The 15,849-nt window shown below is 35.8% G+C and overlaps 1 protein-coding gene across 1 annotated transcript in view; it reads left to right on the top strand.

Annotated features, from left to right (window-relative positions):
- DMD (dystrophin) overlaps positions 1–15,849 on the top strand; it is a 1,189,181-nt gene that overhangs the window by 534,418 nt on the left and 638,914 nt on the right. Inside the window, exon 44 of the mRNA XM_067297573.1 lies at positions 11,995–12,145. Coding sequence (XP_067153674.1) covers positions 11,995–12,145 — 151 coding nt within the window. The remainder of the gene's footprint in view (positions 1–11,994; positions 12,146–15,849) is intronic.

The raw sequence follows: 15,849 nt of genomic DNA, 5'->3' as shown, positions 1-15,849 counted from the left end.
CTGTCCAGTCATTTTGAACTTGCATGACTCAGATTAGGTGGTGGCATGTACCTGCACTGCTGATTCCTCCTTTAGTTACATCCTAGCATGGCTTCAGACAGACCAGGCAGTGTAAGAAACCATTCCACTAACCATAATTCTTTCTGTTCAGTGGTAACAAGCTGAGCCTTTTGGCTCCCTGTTTGTCTCCAGCAACTGACCAGATCCAGACACCTCTTTCCTTGCCTGGGTCTACTTGCTTAGCTTGTCTGCAGGCAAACAGTCGTTGGTCTCTAAATTCCACTTCAGTACACTGGAATTTCAGTTCATGCCACCATTTCTCTTTAACTTCCAAAGGCAACATATTAAGGTATTTATAGATGATACTCCTAAATTGTACTATATAAGCAAGTATGGTGACTGGAGTCCCCTCATATGCCCTGAAAGACAGCTGATTTCTGAAATTAGTACATCCAACATCAGAGTCACTGGTTAGCAATCTTTTTATCAGGAATCCTGATATGATAGAAGATCGGAATCATTTTGCCAAATTAAGTGGGAGGCTGAAAACTATATTCCCCAAAGCACTCTGGAGCTGTCAGGGTTGGGAGTGGTCTTGCTTTAAGTCATCCACTGGGTGACTGTACATGCACAGGCAAGTATTTGAAGGAAAAACAACAGTTACTTATCAATATTTAACAATACTTATGTGTCTGTTAAACATAAGCAAGCTTGTCAGACTTCACAACTTGCAGCTTTCAAATAGCTTCAGACTCCTTTTGGCTAAAAAGATGTTGGGCTAGAAAAAGAACTAGAGGCATAAAATTAACTTTGCCCTTTCTTTGTCACATTCAAAGATCAGGAAAAAATGTGAGTGTTTGCCTTGGGACTGCTAAGATTGAAAGTGTCTTCAGTGTTAAGGGCCTGGGAAAATGCATATCTGCCATGTCTATGTGTATAAATTTAGCACATCTATTTTCTACACTGACTAGGAATGAAGATTACAATGACTAGATGGCTTTCTGAGATCCATTGAGATCCATTTGGTCAAATGGATCTCAATCTCATTTGCTACAGAAATAATCTTTCTTTTGCACAGCTTTTGAGTCAAAAGTTTATACAACTTGTGACCTGAAAAAGTCTTGGCAACTTTATTTTCCTAATTTGAGGTTATTCAGTACTCATCCCTTCTTACTACAAAGCTTTGTAATCTGGTGGATGGATGATTAGAAATCAGATAATGTAACTCCTTTTTCTGGATCATTTATTGTAAACATGGCGTATTATGCCTCTTTTTTAAGTTCTGATCATAGTTAGTTTAAAACATTAATGGTATGGATTGCTCTGTTTCCAGGGAAGAATGCTACTTGTACCTTGATCCATATGCACCTATTTCATGTCCTAGTTTTCATCAGTCTGACAATTCTCCTGTTCTATTTTGGAGCGATGACTGGGAAGGTAAGGGAGGGGGGTGGAACTAAGATGAATTAATTTATTTACTAAATCACAATACACCAAATGTAATAAATTATAAATTTATAGGTTATAATCCTATAAATCAGGTTGGCTGAGCAAATACAGGTAACTATTTCTCACCTCTCAGTTTGACCCTGTGTGTCTGCACACCTGGTTTTTAGTTAGGAGATCTAAGCTCTAGAGTCCAGGTGCCATTGGAACATTTACTGACCAAACACTGTAAAATTGGTCTGCGTAGGCACTGTGGCCATTCATCCGGGATTCCTGGACATCTAAGCCACCCTGGCTGCCAGAGTGTGAAAACCTAGTAAATTACCACTGACAATAGTACAACAATAATTATGTCAAAGAGCAGGAGTCTAATGCCAAAACTGGTAGGGCTGGCAGGCTGGACTGACAGTGTATTTGATATTCTTAACTGTCTTGCGTGTACCATGTACATTAACACTCTGTCATCCAAACATATGTATACAATCAATATTTGAAAAAAATGAAAGTCAGGACTTTTACTTTTAAATTACTCTTCAGGTACACGCATGGCAATTTTTTACTACTTAGGTTTTTTTACTACTTTGTTAATTACGTGATTTTGTAATTCAGAAAATGTATCAGTGTAAACATGCTCCAAATCAACAATATAAATAGGAAATGAGGTTATTGTGAGCAAATATGTTTTCAGGTCACCAAAGAATAAGTGGGCTTTGTTGTATTTGGACCATAAGAAGGTCTTTTTTGTCTAGAAACCTATTACTTTTGCCTGAAAGTTAAAAGACAAAGCCAAGTGTTTATTAGGCTTATGATAATACGTAGGCACTTTGCCCAAGACTTTACTCCCTAACTTCACAATTCTGCAGAGAGAGGAAAAGCAGTTATTTTTCTGTTTTTCCCTGAGTCATCAAGTTGCTAAGGAGCCTGTTCTCTTGATCTCTATTTCTCATTATTTAGAATATAGATACTAACTTCCAGATATTGACCACTTAGGCAGCTGCACATTTTTCAGATTCTCTGTATCACCAGTAGTACAGTCATACACGTTAATCAAAATGGCTTTTGCTGTTCGTGACATAAGAACTTCCAGCTTGATAAGCTATAATTAAGGGTCTTTCATTATGCATAGGATTAATGTGCATAATGCTGTGAACATTTATATTTGTAAATGAATATATAAATTTACCATGTATAGAGCGATAGAATATGTGTGTGTGTATAAAAATTTCTCATAACCACCCCATTTAATTTTTGAATTGTTAAATGGTAAAACTTGCCAATGTTTTTGTAACCTTTACTGTTCAGTTACTGTTCAACAAAATGTACTGCATTTTTCCTGTTTATCCTAAATATTGCATATATTTTATTTAACTGCAATAAATGATCATCTGCCGTAGTCAAAGGTCAAAAGCAAGTTTTCAAACACAACCACTCTAAAAAAACTTATCAAGTTTTAGTGGTACTGAATATGCTTAATGTGTGTATATATAAGATTTTTTGTTTGTTATTATGTTATAGTAACTGGTATCACAAATACTTAAGATACTTTTGTTAAAGATGGAAAAGATACTGTGTTTTATCCAAACAGACTCAGAATATTCTCTTGTGGTTAGCAGTATGAGGCGTATTTTCTTGTATTAATACGATTTTCTTCATTTTTCCCCACTCTATTTCTGAAAGATTCATCAGCATTTTAGTCTCAGAAAAATAGACCTATGTTTACTGTACATTACTGTTGCTGTCAAACCTTGCAATAGTTACTCAAACTTAAGCTTCTCATCTGAAGTGAATTCTATAAATGAAAAAAATGTTTTAAATGAAATTCTATTGTAGACCTTTAAGACAATCTGCGTCACTCATGAAGAGGCTTTTAAATGACTGAAAAACCCTGAAAGGTAAAGAACGCCTAGTACAAGTATAGGTACCAGTATTTTAAGAAGATAGTAAATTAAGTACTCTGTTAGTATTATAATTTTCAGTGAAACTAGGAAGACTAGTTTTCTTATGCCAGTACATAGATACTGGACATGTTTGCCACACCTTAAATGGGATAAATAAACTTGTGTATGGCTGCCACATTTTTCAGGCTCAAGGAGTAAACAGCCAGTAAAAACTGATATCATTAGTTTTCTGTTATTCCTCCTGCTCTAAAGCCACCACTGTAGGGGGGATTTTGAGGCAGGCAGTGGATACAGGGAATTGGACAAATAGCAGCTGTTTCTGTGTCCAGGCTGTAGAAATGAGGATTTCTTTTTATTGTTTTAGCATTGCAATTTTTATCACATTGCATTATTATGAGGTGACTTTTCATTATTTTAGTCTTACAATTTATAACAAATTAAATTATTACGAGATGACTCTAAATTAAAACAGTGTGTATCTCTTACCTGTCCCAAAGTGGATGGAAAGCACCTGGGAGCGCAGTTCAGTGGGGCCCACAGTTGTGATCTACCAGTCAGGCGCCCCAAGCTGGAGTACCCCAAGCTGGAGTACCCCATGGGGTCAGCGTGGCCCGCACGCACGTAGGTTTGCTTGCATGGAAATCAGGGTTCGGGAGTGTGAAGAGAGCATCTACAGTGGGTCTTGCCCCAGAATGGACCTGACCTATGCAGCAGAACCTGGGAGCCAGAACATGCTGCCAGGTTTCACAGTATTGACTCGGGACATGTCTACTAGTATTTTGGTTTGGGTCAGGATCAGCTCTCATCCCTGCTTACATACCAGCGTGCTGTGGCTCACTCTGAGAAATGGGCAAACGGCATTCGATTCAGACGAAACGCAGCTGGAAGACTCCCTGCAGGACTTTGTCTGATGCACTGCAGCCACAAGCGGGCAGTCAGCGGGACAGACCCGGATGGAGGCCGGGCTCACGCCCCGGGCCAGAGAGCGTGTGGCGGAGGTCCAGCACTGGTGCCGCCTGTGTCACGTCGCAGGTCTGCTCTCATGACCCGTGCTGCTCGCCACGGTTGAGGTAGTCAGGGATGCTGAGGAAGGACGGCCGTCGCACTGAGGGACGAGGTGCAGCCGTTGGGAAGGAAAGCAGAAAGATCTGTTCATTGTGTCGAACGCGCAGGCTATTTCAGTTTTGGGGAGTAGAACAGGCCCACTGCAGTTTTGCAGAGATGTTGGATAGCAGTAGGGCACTGCAGGGCCACCGGGGCAGGGCCTCCCCTCAAGGGCCCGATCCTGCAGTGCCCAGAGGTGGCGAGCAGAGCCGGGGCCTGAGCTTAGCTGCAGCTCCAAGGGCCCTGGATGAGGTTCCTCCTGACGCTTTTGCAGAGGGCAGCATGCGTTATGACCTGACATAACAAAATGTGTGTATGCCCTTTTCATGTAGGGAGAATGCTAATTGGGTTTTCCATAAAATTGAGCCACTCTTCATATAAAATGCATGATTTGGGATTGTCTTGTCATTGGCAATATTTTATACTTCCACTTGGGCAGGCTATGTGATTTGTAGTCTTATTGCCAGTGACATTCATAATTTCTTTTGTATAAGGGGCTTGCGATATACTACTCTCTTGCCTAAATCGCACTTAATTAATCAAGTACTTTTTATTTTCTCTAGGGAAAATTTTACGCCTGCTTTTAATCCAGGTGCCTAGGCAAAGTTCTATAAAATACATCACTTAATATTTGTTCTGGGAGAGGAAGGCCTTTTTGGAAAGAAAGGTGGAATGTTAAATTTCAAATTCATTTACATAGTAAATAAACTTTATTTAGTATAGACAAAACAGGTTTGTATTGGAAATTATATGGAGTATTTCTTTTTAAACAGTTGACATGTATCATCATTTAGAACCCAAGAGTTTTAGTGTAATTATTCATTAGAAACAGTTAATAAGTTTAAGTTGGTCTCACACTTCATAAAAATGAATTTGTATGTCTGAAAACCAATAACGACACACACCTTTCTGCTTTTCCGTAAGCAATTTAATTGTCCTTGTCTTTGGTATGGTGATGGACACTGAATGCTGTGATATCATTAACTGTATGACAAGAAAATGAGTTGCACACTACAGGGGCAAAGGCTTCAATACAATCCAATATATTAAGATGTTTAAAATTTAATTATAATGTTTATAATTTGAATGTGATACTGCAAAACCTACTTTTCTCAGAAGAAAAGAGAAATCACATTTGGTAACGATAACAACAAATTGTGATGGATAGCATTGTTGTTGTTATCATTATTTTGGCTGGGTTTTACTTTTTATTATTATCATTCCTTATTGATTTGGAGAAAATCACAGTACAGAGATGTGAAGAGAGTATGTACAGCTGAGTCTTGTCCCAGAATGGATCTTGAATGTCCAGCAAAACCTGGGAGCAAAAGGTAGATGTAGTGATGTTGAAAACAAAATCATCCCATTTAGTCCAAATGCAGAGAGGGTGTGTAAATTAAATAGAATTCATGTCTTTTAAGTGATTATTTTATGTGAAGAAAAATGAAAACATCAAGTTCTGTGAAAAGGTTAGCTGTTTCTTTAAGTGATTTAGTTGTTGGATTTACATGGCCAAAACAAGTTTTCATGTTTTATTATCTGTCAGAATGGCCTTAAGTATTAAAGCTAATGCTGTAACACACTAATATATAATTATTTTTCCTACTTTGAAGTTTTGTGTTTTTTACAAGGTGCTAATTGTACTGAATCAAGTTGACAAAATTGCATAATTTTTAGGTTAATATTAGCATAATCCTACAGTTCAGTGTTTAGCAGCAGTAGAGAAATAAAGATTGCTGAGTATTTCTGCAATATGAAGAATAACACTGTATGTCTGTAACAATTATAATTTCCATAATACAGATCGTGACTTTTAGGAAGGTTTCTAACTAATCATGTTATTAATGATGTGGGCCAACTGGCTACTAAGTATAACTTTCCTGTGAAGCTTTGCTACGGCAGAATGGATCATAGAAGTGGATTTCATTGTTTCAAAATATCAAGGAATGAGTTCCAGCACAGTTACAAAATTAGATTATTTTCTTGCACCCTATCTCATGTTTGTGACTATCCATCATTCAAAAGTCTTTTCTTTATGTCTTCTACCATTGCATGGCTTCTCAAAAAGACCAGTCTTGGGACATGTTTAATCACATTGTATAGAGTTCCACTGAAAGCATATCTGCATTGGGATTTGTAATCTTTTTGTACACTGTCATGTACTATACTGCCAAAGAATATCAAATTTTGCTTGCAGCTAATTTGATGGGTGTTTTTCCCCTAGTCAAGTTCAAAAATTTAGTAGAGTAATAATCTTTGAAGGAAAGAAAGCACCAACATATTTATGGCTTAATGTAAATTTTGCTACATATTTCCTCAGCAGTTCTCTTTGGTTGCTTTTTGCCTTCCAGAGGCAAAATAAATCCATTGTGGGCTACTGAGAAAAAAGGAAATTGCCCAGATGGAGTTTAGCTCACTCAAACCGTTGTTGAATATGTTCCCTTCTGGGGTGTCAGTGCATACAGAAAAGGTTAGGCATGTGTACCGGTTGCTTTTCACTTGTCAATTCTAACATATATTTGAATTAGAGGAACAGAGGATCATGTATCAGAGCTCATCTACAATGCTTGAGCCCTTTACAATGCATATAAGTAATACTGTCTAGCCTGTAGTCCATATACAATCTTATGCTTGGCTTCAGGGTCCCCTGTTGTATCTTCTCATCAAGCATAAGGCTGGGGAAAACAGGACAGGATAGTATGTCAAAGAGGAAAAACTGCCAAGATATCAAACTAGCACCTAATAGTCAAACCATCCCAGCACATGTCCATCAAAGGAAAGGGATTAAGTAGATAAAGAAACAGATGAATGGATGCACTGGGTTTTTCTAGCTCAGTGTTTTGTCTCTGACAGCAGCCAAGAGTGGGTACCTAGGCAAGAGTGTAAGAATCACAAGGCATGTAATGGTACTTTCCTAACCTCATAATTGGGTGGCTGGGGATTCCTCAGGCAGAGATAGTCTTTTTGAGTTTTCAGAGTCTTCAGAGGATTTCTCTTTCATGAACTCACTTGTAATATTTTACCGTCCACAGTCTGCTGTGCAAGGACTTCAACATCTTAGCTGCTCAATGTGCATAGTTAATTAGCTTTCTCCTTTTGTGGGTTTTGAAATTGCCACCTGTTAACAGGTTTGCAAATGTTTAAAAAAAGAAAAAAGGGAAGAAAAAAAATCTCTTAAATTTTAAAAAGTTGTTCAAAGTAGTACTGCTTGTAAAATGAGAAATTACACAGATTTAGCACTTAGGTATACAAAGGATGTGTGTGGTCCCATAAAATGTGGTGTGAGCCTGAAGGCGCACGGTGATGATCCCTTTCGCCACCCATTTAGAGTGGAGCTTCCTCTGCCGCTGATTTCTGGGTACAGCAACAGCTGCATTTTTTTCTTATCATTGTAACAGCAGTTGAATATAGCTAATTATCCAAAGAGCATTGACTTTTAGTGCATTTGCCTGTCCATAAGTTCACTCTGATTTTTTTTTTTTTTTTACCGATGCTTAATGTGGGTTTAACTACATTCTTACTTTATTGAGGGTAACAACAGGTTTTGTTTTTTTTCTAAGCCATGAGCGTTAAGTAGTAGTAAGTTTTAACTATGCATGTCTCCCTGCTGCAACTTTTCTCTTTATTTCTCCTTACAAGTCCTACTAGCCAAAACAAGGGGAGGAAGAATGGAGATTCAGTTTGCAACTGCTGGAATGCAAATTTAATGATACTGATATCAACTCCTACTGCATTTTTGCATTTGAGCTTCTGGTAAACTTCCTCATGTTGAGAAGAGTAATTTCATTTTTTGAGGAATGGGGGGAAAGCTGTTTTAAAGTAGTGGCCAAAATGAGAAAACATGCTGGATTAAAAGAAATAAAGATTTTTAACTATTATTTTCTAGGGGTTTTTTTAAAATGTAAACCAAGACTTTCCATTCAATTCAGATTAAGGTAGTTAAAAACAATTATTAAAGCTTGTTTGTCAGTTATTTTTTTCTGTTTTTGAAAAATAAATTATAGTAATGGAAAAATTGTCACAATCATTTTAATAAATAGCTAGGCAAGTGACTATGATTTTTAAGTGGATCAATAATCTAGCTGCTTACAGTGTTGCTAAGAAATGCAACATGCTTAGCAGATCTTGTACAATTCCTGCATTCATCTGTAGCAAAATAGAGCTGTCCTAAACATTAAATAGGAATCCAAGTGTATCCCAGTAATTTGAAAGCATATAATTGTTGTTGTTGTTGTTGTTGTTTTTCTGTCATTATGGCCAAGTTTCATAATAGCAATGAAAAGTAGACCACATTCAAGCCCATGGTTTGAAAATTGCGAAGTCGTCAGCTGACATTACTTGATGGAGAGGGAACAATGCAAAGGACACAGTCGACAGGGCAAAATCAGTAACAAATACCAGGACATTTGAAGAGTGTTGTACTATATGAATGGAGGAAAAGTGAGGCATAGAAGAAAACTGTAGTGATGCAAGATCTAATAGTCACATATAAGATGTTTTATAAACTATAACACTTTTAACACTTCTTGAGATGTATTTTCAAAAGAAACTCCTCTAATACATGCAGTAAAAATATTTTGAGTGCATGATCTGTGCTTATTGTTGAAAAATGTTTTGTAGTACTCATTTTCATTCCTCAATAGCAAAATCCCAGCAATTGCTATTGTCTAGAAGTTACTATAAACCTTTGTACCTATTTTTCTTTCTTGACACATGTTTTATGGTTGGTTTGTTTTTTTTACGTTTAATCTTTTCAGACAGTTTCTTGGTTGGTAAGACTGGGTTCCAAAATAAAATCTATGGGAATTCTATTTAAATAAGAGCTTCATAGTATACTAAAAACTTACTTCAGCTTTCATTATAATGAACAAAGAGACTTGTATTGACTTCAGAGGGAAGGCAATAAGCCCACAAAGGCCTAAAGGATTCATTACATAAACTACCTGCTGTACTTAAGTCTTTTTTCCCCAGGTTTTTTAATTTTAACTAGTGAGACTATGTATTTTGAATATTATGAAGGATTATTTTGTCCCAGGTTGCATTTCTTTCCATCTTTACTTGGCATCATTACTGATGGCATGGCTGTTTATTTGGTCATTCAGTCCTAAGACCTGGCATATTCTTTATCGTGGCTTCTTTGGACATCCAGCCATATTAAAATCACTAAAACAGACAAAGATATTCTGATAGTTTGTATGTGTCCATTTCCAATAAAGTCATTTATTATAAAGTCATTTGTCATTTATTAGAATGGTTTAGAATATGTCTTTAGACTGGGTAGGACTAAGCAATAGCTATTGTAAATTATTAATCTCAGGACCAATGAATCAAATTCTGCTTGAGGAACAAAATAGTGATTCACGGGTGGTTAGGGGTCTACTCTTCTCTGCAGGATTTAAACTCTGAAAAATCTGCTCTGTCCTTTTAAAATGTATTTTAAAAAGTTGTAATCAAATAGTTTCTATTATTCTTTCGCCTTCACCATCTTATGACCAAACCAGTAGAATTGTGTAAGGAACATTTATATCTCAGCTGCTTTCTGTGATCAACTTTTTTTTTTTTTTTTTTTAACAACAACCATTGACGGAGATATTTAATTGTGTTTTTTTTTCTCTGCCTTCTATTTTCTCTATGTTAGGGTTACTGTAACAAAATAAGTACAAAGTCACCACTTAACTGTTTGCTGGTCCAACTTTATTATGTATATTAATCAAAAGTGATTACTATATGCAGTATCTTCAGAGTAAGACAACTGCATGTTTACAGGGGTGTGTTCATCAAAATAAATATTTTTGGTCTACCAGCAAAGGAGGTCTAGAGAAAATTGCATGTCCTTATAAAGATGGTTATGAAGGGATATACTGCTATGCATCCTTTGTGGCATTAAAAGATTTTAAAACATGAAAAGCAAGCTGGAAATGTGTAACAAATAAGAGGAAAGAAATACTTATATTTTCTTCTAAGAAAGAAAAATCATTAGTATAAAAGAAGAGATGGCCTGTCTTCCGTGTTAGTAAACTGATTTGATTTGGTGAGTTAAACTCTTTAACATTCAAACATTCATATAGTTTGTCCATATAGATCCAAATTACTTCCTGGAAAAATGATGGAGCATCTTTGTTGTTATCCTTTAGGTACACCCTAAAACCTATTATAAGCCCACAGAGGAGGATTATTAAACTAAACAACAGTAGCAAGTTTAATGATGATCTCCTAGGATCATCTGCTATGATGATCCTAGCTAATTTCTCATTGGTGATCACATTTCAACAGCAATCCAAAACATAGGATGACTGCATTCCTTAAGATGTTGGCCATCTGCAAAATAAACACATTCTGGCTTCATGAATACTTGACAGTGGCTAAGGCAAACAGACCTTGAATGAGAAAATTAGTAAGTTACTCTGGGCAGAGAAAACTTGGATCTTCCCAGGGCCCTAGAAATGCTTACATGGTCTTGTAGACTGCAGACATGGTAGCAATTTTTTTCATCCTTGCTTATTGTATGAAACCCCATTTTTAATAGTTTTGTTTCAATCATCCTTGTATTTCAAGCATTTTTATTTTTGCATCGCTATCCTCATCAAATAATCAAATTTAAGTGAAACATAGGTGTAAAAAAGAATAAAACAAAAGTACAGGAAGTAGTAGAATAAGTGGAAATTCCTTTGAGGGGAGTTGCATTTTCATTACAATAATAATAAACAGACATTTATATCCACTGTGAGGGAAGAAGGTGGACAGAAAAAAGGGGATTTCCTTTAGTAAAACTGGAGAAGAATTCTACTATATGCTTGGGTTTCTTTGGGACAGTTTCTCATCATAGCAGTTTTCATTAAAAGTGTAGTCTTTTGCATCTGTATAGCATATAATATTACAATTCATATTTCTACAAAAGAAAAGTCCTTTAATTACAATTGGGACTGAGGCTGAAGCTAAGCGCTTCAAGAAGGTATCTATTGGTTTTTCGTCCTCTGTCTTTCGATATGGTAGGTCAGATGTATCCCAAATCTTTCAAGCTATTTTCCCTTTGAAAAGGGAACTGAAAGTAATTTACGTTCACAACATACAACCAGTATGTTCACTTGCAGTCACTGGTTGCAGTGTTGGTAACTACAGCAAATGCCTGAGATGCTATAGGAGCTTTTCCTCAATAGTGCTGTTTTCTTCATGCTAAGATCTAAGCATATTAGCAGAGAAGTATACCCAGCTACACTGTGGCCTGTAAGTATTAAGCCTATGATGTAAATTATTGTGAGCTAGTAAGGATGTTAATTTAAAACATGCTTTGAGCCATGGAGTTCATTTAAAACATAGGATTAAAAACTGGAGGAGGCACTGATTGGTGGTACATATGCTTAACAATATTTTCAGTGGTCAGCAGTACTACCATGTTTCCATTTGATTTAACTGTTAGAAATGTTAATACTTAATGCCATCCAAATAGCATCTCTTGTAACCTGAAACATTCAACACTTTTCCTTTTTTTTCTGTAGTCAAATAGGGTATCAATAGATAGTTATTTTGTCTCCTTTTATTCTTGCAGGCGGTTTGACAAGTCTCTGGAAAAGTGGCGGCTTTTTCATTCTGACATGAAGAGCTTTAATGACTGGCTGACTGAAACAGAACAGAAGCTCCCAAGGGCCCAGGTGGAGGCTGGAGACGTGGGTCATGCCAAAACCAACCAGTTTCTCCAGGTATGATTAATCTACTCCCTGCTTGTCTGCAACAGCTAGAAGTTTGCAGGTGTGGATTCTCTCTCTATACAGTTTTACCGTTCATTTGAGGCACGTGTTGACTACTCAGTGGCAATTTTGGTAAGATATTTCTATTGTTCTTATTAAGTAAGAATTTTGAGCAGTTTGCTTTAAAATACGTTTAAAAAAGAAATAAAATACATATTAAAATAGTATATTGCAGTACTTCCATAGTTAGAGATTTGTTTGGACTCTATTTAAAGTGCCCACTAATTTCCGTGTGATGTTTGTGACCAGCAGGATAAAAGTATCAGGCTTTGTTTTTAAATCTTGTGGAAAAAATGCGATCAGCTATTGAGCTCTACAGGAGAGAGTCCATGAATGATCTTGCAGGTATCTTGCTTATTCTGCCTGTTTCATGCTTTAATCAAAGAACCTTGAGAATGCTTTTTGTCAAATGCAGTGTGACAGAATAGCCGCTTAGTTCTTGTGTGTTCAGTTCCAATTCGTATACTTTTCGTCTTGCAAGCTCTTTGAGCAACGTAAGGAAAATAATAATTCTAGTTTCCTGGTAGTTTATTTCGTTTCCCTTTTGTTTGATTGCAATGGTAATGGATATCAAGAATTAATTCTAAACTGATGTTTTGCAAGTTGACAGATTCAGCTGTATAAAATGGCTTGACTAAACTCAAGATTCATGTTATCAATTACTACCTGTGCATATGAAAAAAATTCTGTTAAACTAATCAGCATTTGTGCATTTGAATGACTGGATTGAATTACTGGATTTCAAGTTAAAAGAAGTTAGGTCTGTGTAATGTCATAGATACAATTTTGTTTTGAATGCAAGAAAGAATTGATCTAAAATTCAGGTATAAGGAGGGAAGAGCTGTACATGTTAGGAGTTATTCAACATCAATTTTGGAAAATCTATTTCTGTATTCTCAAGATATTTTATATCCCTGTGAACTAGAACCCTTGGCCTTCTGCTAATCTACCTTTTGCCTACATGCCTTTTTGTTTTGAATATTTAAAGTTACTCTTTTAAGATTTATGCTGTCATTTCTTGATTGTAAAACTGCAAAACCAAAAAGGACACCATATCATTCTGTGCAGATATAAAAAATATTAATCTTGAAGTAATATATTGAGCTGAAAGAGTTAAAATAACAGAAAAATATTTTTCTGTAAATGACTACCATCACTTTGAAAATTGAATAAGTCAAAGATCTGACTGACAGAAGAGTGTTATTAGTGAAGTAAAGATGCTCTTTAATGCTCATATAAAAGGTGACAGAGATCATGTGTATTTCCAAACCCTTGAAATTTTGTCTCCCTTCCTCTGTCCCACAGTTTTAACCATTTCTTTGAAAAACACACAAAATAATACTTAAGTAAGAACTGAGTATCTATATGATAAAGAGTAATACTGTGGCACATGTTCTTATCTTTTGTTCTGCTTGGCCTTGTCTCTGTCAATCTTCTTTTCTGCACTACACTAGCTATCCCTGAACAGCATCAAATGAGCACTTAGAAAAATATATCAGTGGAAAAAATCTTTCTTTTTCCCTTCTTTCTAGCCCCTTTCTAAATTGATATTTTCTCTCTAAAATGAGGTTGATTTCTGAAGGTGCCCAGACAAAGGTAAGATTTATCAGAGGTGTTAAAAATCCATTGAGTGTTAGGACATTCCATAGTCCCAGTAGATTAGAAGAAACATAATTTTCTTGTCAACATTAAGAAAGAAGTTCATATTCAATGGAACATCATGCTGAAAGACCCTGAGACAGTGTCCTGTCATACAAAAGCTCAGATTTCATTGTAGAACGAGACTGCTCCTGTTTTACATTTCCTTTTGACCTAGCCTCCTCCTCATCTGTTACCCGTTTGTTATTTTCTTATGGAATATATAAGGATCTGTGCACATTTGTCTGTATTATGTGTTTACAAGCTAAAAGCAAAAACATGGGAGGAAGTAAACTATACTTTACAGAAACCTTAAAACAAAGGCTTTAAATGCAATCTGAATGGAAGAAGTGTGTATTAGCTGGAAGAAAATATCTCTATTTTGTGATAACTTTTGAAAGTTGCTTTTGTTCTTTACTGAAAAAAAACCTTTTGAGTATGTTTGCAAAATGAATGTTTACCGATTTTTCACTTTGCAATACATCAAGCTTTTTCTTTCTTCTTTTTTCCCTTGTGTGAGAAATCCCAGGAACTTATGAATTTGTCTCTCAAAAACTTCATTTAGGTCAGTATAACTTTGACAAAACTACTCTTCTGATGAAAATTCACATAGTTTGAAAATATTCCAACTAACTGCAAGAACGAAGACCAAGCGTTAGTTAGTATTTATATGTGAAAGAATATTTTGTCTAAAGTTTCCTTATCACCATTTTCTTCATTGATTCTTTTTATGGGTTAGAAGAAAGATTTTGTAGATTACAACAGCATACGTTGATAATGCAGTGCGAAGTGAAAGTCTGTTGTTTGAAAAGTATTAGCTTCTGTGAGGCTTACAGAAGATCATGAGAATCTCCATTAAGTTAAGCAGTTAAAACAGCTGAGCATTTTGACTTAGTAGATTAGCAACTTGTATTATTAATGAGATCATGCTGCCTAGTGAACCATATTCAAAATTAACAGAATTTGTTTGAAAATGCTTTTACAAGCAAGTGAGTAGTCTTGTATTCAACAAGAAATTGTTTTAGAAAAAAAAGACATTAAATGTTCTGATGCGTAATACTATTTCTAGGCAGGACTGCTTTGGAAAAGTAAAGATTAATGTGTTCATTAGCATTTAGTAAATATATAGAATCAAATGTTAATGTAAAATGAAACAGTCAACAGTAGAATTAGGTGATTATGCTAATATAGGTTAAGAGGTAATTACATTCTTCTAGGTGGATTTTCTGGAGGTTTTGTTCCCTTTTGCTACACAATGTAGTGGGATGATATTAAGTAACATTTATGCATTATATATAATGTGAACAAAAGCTAATAATAGAATAGTTTCATTTCCGCTCAGTTCATTGTTGAATACTCTCATTGTGAATTTTTTGCTAAGACTTTTTGAGAGCAGAACTTTGGCTGTTGAAAAAGGAAGATCACATTTCAGTTTTTAAGAAATTGTAATTTACTTCTTTTATAATTAGGAGACACAGGCTTTAAAAGGATATATTACAGATAGCACATCATATAGTACCTTTGAAACATACTGAACTCTGCCTTGAAAGTAGTTAAAGGTTTTTTGTTTGTTTGTTTGTTTGTTTGTTTTGCTCTTATTATTCAGACTGAAAGGTTTTTCTGTCTATTCACTGCTTAATGCTTGGGGACTTTCTTCAACTTCTTTCATAGATACATTTGCGCTTAATTTATACACATTAGTTCTTGTACTAGGACTGTGATTTAGTTCAGTTTTCTCTGCTCCCTGATGTTTATCCCCTTCTGTTCTTTTAGGCAGCAGTTTTATCCCCTATTGGATCTCATTTTGATAGACCAAAACTACAGTTTTCTAATCTGCTCTCATATGCCAAGATTTCAGGTGGCCTAGGTATTTCCTATGCCTGTTCCTCTTTCTGGAACATGAGTTCTCAAAATAGCGTGCTATTGTCCAACTGAGACATCATCAATACCTTCATCAAGATAGCTGAGATGATACATTTTATGATGAGATTTCCATCTTACCATGGCTGAATGTTAGA

This window comes from Apteryx mantelli, chromosome 1 (genome assembly GCF_036417845.1).
Source record: "Apteryx mantelli isolate bAptMan1 chromosome 1, bAptMan1.hap1, whole genome shotgun sequence".
NCBI lineage: Eukaryota > Metazoa > Chordata > Aves > Apterygiformes > Apterygidae > Apteryx > Apteryx mantelli.
This window is presented reverse-complemented; position numbering and strand designations above follow the sequence as displayed.